At 48.2% G+C, this 6840-nt stretch overlaps 1 protein-coding gene across 1 annotated transcript; it reads left to right on the top strand.

Annotated features, from left to right (window-relative positions):
• Positions 1-825: 825 nt before the first annotated feature.
• Gpx2 (glutathione peroxidase 2) lies at positions 826-4847 on the top strand. The gene is made up of 2 exons (XM_028876073.2): positions 826-1341; positions 4201-4847. Exons 1-2 carry the CDS (start codon positions 1117-1119, stop codon positions 4549-4551), a joined length of 576 nt encoding a protein of 191 aa, XP_028731906.1. The 5' UTR covers positions 826-1116; the 3' UTR covers positions 4552-4847.
• The last annotated feature ends 1993 nt before the right edge of the window (positions 4848-6840 follow it).

The following is a 6840-nucleotide window of genomic DNA, read 5'->3' as shown; positions in this document are numbered from 1 at the left end:
AGTGGCTTGGATAATGGTCTTTTCCGCTGCTAGACTGAGCCCCAGTAACAGCCCTCAGCAGGGCAAAGACATCCCACCACACACCAATGGCTGGCTTTGAAGAAGTCTTGGTAACCTACTTGGAAGCACAGCTGCTTTGCCTTCCTGTACATTCCCTCCTGTGAGGAATGTGTGTCACGAATTCACAGAAGCCTGCTCTTGAAAATCGCAGAAACTGAACTGTCGCCTGAGAGGGAAATAGGTACAATTCATCTATCCAGAATGTACCGTCTGTTCCAAGACTCCTCCTGATCACTATGCCAGCAGCGACTCCATTCTCATGACTGGTGGAGGAGTGTGGGATGGAGGTGGAGGTTCTAATGTAGGACATGGCACAGTGCAGGAACAAAGACCTGAGTGTTCTCCATGACGAGAAACATCACTCACTGAAAGGCTTTCTGAGACAAACACAACTTCATCTCTTCTGCCTGATGCAGACCGAGGCATTGGAAGTCCTTGCTTCTAGAAAAATGACACTGTCCTCCTAAGGGTCCCTTTGATTCTGCTCTAAGAAAGCACAGAAATATTAAAAGTAGTATACATCTTTCAATCATCATCTGTGTCGGGTGGACATCAGCCCCTGACGATGAGACCTGAGAACATTTGACCTCTCCCAATTCAGAGACTGCTGCTCCATGAATGTGTTTTTAAAAATGTCTGTGCCAGGTTAAAAAAGAAAAAAAAAAAAAAAAAAAAAAAGAAAAAGAAAAACTTGCTGGGGCAAGTAGGAGTCAATCTTGAATGCTCCCCCCTTTTTTCCTCCCCATTTGACCTTTAAGGCTCTGGTTTCCAGCAAGGAGTAAATTATTCACATCCGCTCATAGATATCAAATTGGCCCTTTCCAGGTTGCCAGTAGGGTGGGACAGAAGGTGGCTTTGTTCAGAGACGGTAAATAGGCAGAGCCACCGCCTTGTTCAAACAGAACGCAGGTGGGTACCTGTCTTTACTAAACCGTCCCAGAAATGCTCAAAGGCACCTGGTGAAATCTCTGCCCTTCCTCGCTTCTCCTTCCTCCCCACCCAGTCACCGGACTTAAGTGCGCTCACAGGACTGGGCAGGGCTCACTGCACTCGGCCATGGCTTCTTACATCGCCAAGTCTTTCTATGATCTCAGTGCCATCAGCCTGGATGGCGAGAAGATAGACTTTAACACGTTCCGAGGCAGGGCAGTGCTGATTGAGAATGTCGCATCACTCTGAGGAACAACCACCCGAGACTTCAACCAGCTCAACGAATTGCAATGTCGCTTTCCCAGGCGCCTGGTGGTTCTCGGCTTCCCTTGCAACCAATTTGGACATCAGGTGAGTAGTCCCTTGGGTTCCACCCAAGGAGTTGACTGATGGAGCTTGAGGCAGATAAAGAAGAGGGCGAATGTGTGTTGGAAAATCTGGAATTGAAGGGCATGTTTCATCAGTCTAGGTCTAGGTGAATGTGAAATACCACAGGGAAGTAGATATCCTCTGAGATTAAATATTGAAGGTGTGACTTTTTTTTTTTACTACCTTTCCAGAATATTCTATGAGGGTTGCTACCAAGTCTCTCCATTCTGTCTTTGCTGGGTTCCATGCAAAGTGATTATTTGTTGAATGAACAAGTGGAGAAAATAGAAGGTTTCAAACTAAGATGGCATGGTAGACCATCTTAGGATTCCTGGAATCCTAGAATGGCAGTGTGAGGTGGAGGCTGAGGATTGATGTGAGTTTGAGGCTCCACTGGGCTCCACAGCAAGACCTCCTTTCAGAAAACAGCCTGCGAATATGGCTCAGTTGGTAGAGCACTTGCCTAGCATACACGAAACGGTGGGTTCGATCCCAAGCATTGCATAAACCAGGTGTGGAAGCTTGCCTATAATCGCAGCACTTGGGAAATGGAGGCAGGAAGATCAGAAATTAAAGGTAATTCTCTGACTACAGCTAATTTGAGACCAGCCTGGCCTGGAGAAGTTGTCTCAAACAAATAACTGGGGTTAAGCTGAGAAGTACTTGGGAGTCCTTCGTTCTTGCAGCCATGGTTCTCCACTTTAATGGCTGATGCCCTTGAAAGATGCACTTGGTTTTCCGTTGGAGCTTCCTCATCTGTTGATTTAATATAAGTCGACTTAGCTCACAGGTTTATTGTGAGCTCAAGGAATAAGACACATAAAATTAACTAGAAAGATGTAGTGTGAGAATGCAAAGCGTTTTTATTATTTAAATTAAAGGCTTGGTGTTTTAATCAGCAATTCGGAAAAGGCATATGGGAGAAGGGAAAGGTCTGCAGCATGCATTTGCCTCCTCTGGGAGTCACACGCATCCGCCTGTCTCTGAGTAATGGGTCAAGTTAGTACAGAGCTTCAGCCCATACACTTGAAGCTCTCTTTTGGGGATTCTGTTTCCACTTTGGATTTAACTGTACAAACAAGACAGCTGTCCCTAAGTGGACTGTCTAATTAGAGTCCCCTTAGTCAACTCACAGTGGCAGGAAGGTAAGGAAGGACCGGCTGAGAAGGATGGCTGTGGTAGACCAGAGACCCAGTCAGTCATCACTGTGCTCACAGGGCCTTCCCTCTCAAGTCCCTTTTCAGACTTTGTCTGAAAGGGTGAAACCTCACTGGAGGCACATCACCTCCCCAGAGGTGCATCTGACCTCACACCTCACTTGTGGCTGGCTAGCTGCTGGAAGGCGTCATCTGCACTGAGAGATCAGCAGTCTAATAGAGATCAGCGGGGGCTCAGAAATGGCCTGGCGGCCTGGACTGTGTTAATGGTCCCAGTAGGTCAGAGGCAGGCACTTGCGGAGGGAGCTGGCTGACTCTGAGCCTCGAGAGGCGGGGTGGGAACTGAAGGTTCTCACTGGCATTTGGAATTGGGTAGGGCGAGGGTGGGAGTGGGGAGGGAGGAACAGGAAACAGGTTCTGAGCTAAAGCATTTGTAGCTGAGTGCGGTGCACAAAGACGAGGCTCAGGAGACCTTTGGATGGCAGTTTAGAAATGAAAGGAGTGGTTATGTACCCACAGTCTTTGTCTGTAAGTCTTTAATTGCTTAACAACCGGCCCAAGCCCATTTCCAGGACAGTCACCTTCCATCCTGCTGGTCACTAAGTGGTTCCGTTTAGAGTGTGTCCACCACTGCCACTGACTTGCTCTGCCTTAGTGGAGCAGGAAAACGAAGACTCCCTTGGATGGAGTCTGTCTTCAAAGTGTCCCCCATGTACATTTTAGTTCTAGGACAAGGAAGGATGGAAGCTGGAAGCTATAAAGGTCACGCACCTGGGTCTTACTTTCCTGCTTGACTCACGAACTGCATAGGGCACAGGCAAAGGATGCACTCAACATACACAGAACCAGAAGGGAGCAGAACCAGGGCAAAAGAAGGGAAAAATGGTGTGTGTGTGTGTGTGTATGTGTGTGTGTGTGCGCGCGCGCGCGCGTGCCTATGTGCGTGGGTATGCACACGCATTTGCAGGTACATAGGAAGAAGGGCAGGTGCTGTGCATAGGTTGAGTCTCCTTTCCTTCTTTTCCCTGAACTCAAGGTTCCCTGAAGGGCCAAACACACTGTTAATTGCTCAGGGTGGGTTAGGTTCAGAGGCAACTATTCCAAAGCGCCAAATCTTTCATCACATTTCTTTTTTATTTTAATGCACGTGCAGGGGTGTGCACATGCCATAGTGCACATGTAGAGGTCAGAGGACAATTTGTGAGAGTGGGTTCTCTCCTTAAATTATGTGGCACCCCCTGGCTTCTGAAGTGTTGGATGTAGCCTAGCAAACCACCAAAGGCCATGGCTGGTGAGAGGACTCAATGGGTAAAGGCACTTGCCACCCAGCCTGAATCCTCAGAACCCACATGGTGGAAGGAGAGAAGCATATTCTGCAGATTGTTCTCTGACCTCTGCGTGTGCAACATGGCACTCATGATGTGTACACACACACACACACACACACACACACACACACACACACACACAATCAAATAGATGTAAAAGATAAAAAAAACCAACGACGCAATGGCTGGGAGAGAGCAAGGCAAAGCAGATGGAGAAGAAACACACGCATGCAACACATGCTTGCACACACGAAGGGAAGAGCGACCCCAGGGAGGAAGGGCTGGAGAAGGAAAGATTTGCACTGGATAAACCTTGGTTTCCCCTTCATTTTCTCCTCCTTTGTCTTCTCCTCCAGGAGAACTGTCAGAACGAGGAGATCCTGAACAGCCTCAAGTATGTCCGCCCTGGGGGTGGGTACCAGCCCACCTTCAGTCTTACTCAGAAGTGTGACGTCAACGGGCAGAATGAGCATCCCGTCTTTGCCTACCTGAAAGACAAGCTACCCTACCCTTATGATGACCCGTTCTCCCTCATGACCGATCCCAAGCTCATCATGTGGAGTCCGGTGCGCCGCTCGGATGTGGCCTGGAACTTTGAGAAGTTCCTCATAGGGCCAGAAGGAGAGCCGTTCCGCCGCTACAGCCGCACCTTCCAAACCATCCACATTGAGCCTGACATCAAACGTCTCCTCAAAGTGGCTATCTAGACGTGAGCACTCGGCCTAGGTATCTCCCACTGTTTCCAGTCCCCAGGTATTCCTCAGGAGACACTGGGGGACTGAAGCGTCCCCTTCACGGAAGCACCTAGCCTCCTCTGACTGCCTGCTTCCTTTAGCTCCCTCAACACTCTTGAGTCCACTTGGGGCTCTAAGTCTGGGGTAGGCTATGGGCCTTCACAGAATGATGGCACCTTCCTAAACCCTTATGGGAGATGTCTGAGAAGTTGTGAATGCCCAGAGCCAGCCTGCTTTAGAGTCCAATAAAGGGCAGGTATGGAAATGAGTGGGTCTTTGTATCTTCCTTTCTAAAAAGTTCAAGTATCTTCTTTGGTTCTGTGTGCGTGTACACGTGTGGAGGTCAGGGGGCAACTCTGGGGAGTTCCTTCTCTCCTTCCGCTTTGGCTGCCAGGGATGGAACTCGGGTCCCTGGCCCGCCTCACTTCCTGAGCCATCTTGCTGGCCCCGTGTTTTCTTTCTTGGGAGATGTGGAGGGGTGCAGGAACTGTGTGTGTGTGTGGGGGGAGGGGTGGAGGGTCTGGAAACACTAAAGTTTGGTAGAGTGCAGCTCTGATCAAGGGGGTGCCCCGATTACTGTCTGGACTAGGTTGCAATAAACGTGAATTGATCATTTCATGGCTCTTACAGAACCGAGCAAAAGGAGGAAGTAGTAAAGTGGAGTAAAGAGAAAAAAAGGCAGCAGGCCCTTTGGCTGAGTGTACTGGCTGTTAGCCTACAACCAGGAAGGCATCACATCATTGTGGTTCCTAGAACTATTAAACATTAACTGACAACAAGGGTGTAGAAAGTGGTTACCAGGAACACGGGCGTGATTGCATTTACTTCCTCCATGAGTATGGACACACACACATACACACAACTTTGGAGCACTGGTTCTCAACGTGGGGGCTGCGACCTCTGGGGATCAAACGACCATTTCACAGGGGTTGCATATCAAGTTATCCTCTTCTTGATTACTTTGTTAAATTTAAAATTCTAGAATTACATTGTGTGTGTGTGTGTGTGTGTGCATACGTGTGCACATGCATGTATATACGTATGTACTGTGGCATGCAGAGGACAGAGGACATCTTGCAGTCTCCCTCCACCATGTGGGTTCCAGGGATTGAGATCAGATCATCTGGCTTGTAAACACAGAAGTTCACGTTCTACCTTTGTTCTTCTCAAGCTCACACCCTCACAAGTCCAGGCACAAGGTAAACAAATGGAGGTATGAATGAATGATTGGTAGGGACAGAAGAGGACAGAGGCATGGCTGCATTTACATCCTCCATGAGTATGGAAACACACACACACACACCCTTTAGAGCACTGGTTCTCAACCTGTGGGTTATGACCTTTGGGGGTCAAATGACCCTTTCACAGGGGTTGCATATCAGATATTCACACTAAGATTCATAACAGTAGCAAAATTATAATTTTAAAGTAGCACTGAAAATAATTTTATGGTTGGGGGTCACCACAACATGAGGAACTGTACTAATGGGTCTCAGCATTAGGAAGCTTGAGAACCACTGCTATAGAGATTGAGTTTATAATCTGCCCACATGACTGGTACTCGCTGTGAGGACAGGTGTGCCAAATGGCTTTGTCACGATGCCCAGGTTCCTCCTTCTGTGCAAGCACATTCAAGAAGGCCCAACACCACCAGAGCCCGGGGCTGTCAGGCTCTGCAGAGGAGTCTTTCCTGCTACAGTTTTCCCTTTGGCCACTAGATGGAACATCTCTGTCTTGAAGCACTCAAGGAACGGTTCTCCAAACCAGACACCCTGCTAAAGAATGCCAATACTGCTGATGTTTTTCCCTTTCATCTGCTCCTCATAATCATTTCCCAAGCTCTTGCATCATGTGAGAAGCAAGTGTGGGACTGAGGTGAATGATGCCTGTCTGACCTTCAGCTCAAGTTGTCATTGGCAGTGATTTATGTCAAAGGGGTAACCTGAGTAGTGCAGTCGGAATCCCCAGGCACCCATCTGAGAGACCTCCTGTTAAATTAAGGTTGCCCTCAGCTTGACTCTTGAAAATTCAGCCCTTTGGATTGCCTATCTTAAAGCCAGCAGTTGGGGCATAAATTCTTTTGCAGAAGGGTCATGCTAATTTTAGAGTCGTAATGACCGAGACAAATTCTTTCCCTGATGAAATGGGATAAGGCATTTGTGCAGGGTGCCACTGTGGATTTTTGTTTTCATCATGATTGTGCCCACTATTGTGTCTGTTAACAGACAGTTATCCTGGGTGTCTGGCTAACCTAGAGGTTGG

This window comes from Peromyscus leucopus, chromosome 14 (assembly GCF_004664715.2).
Source record: "Peromyscus leucopus breed LL Stock chromosome 14, UCI_PerLeu_2.1, whole genome shotgun sequence".
NCBI lineage: Eukaryota > Metazoa > Chordata > Mammalia > Rodentia > Cricetidae > Peromyscus > Peromyscus leucopus.
The sequence above is the reverse complement of the archived record's forward strand: the minus strand, read 5'-3'. Positions and strand labels throughout refer to the sequence as shown.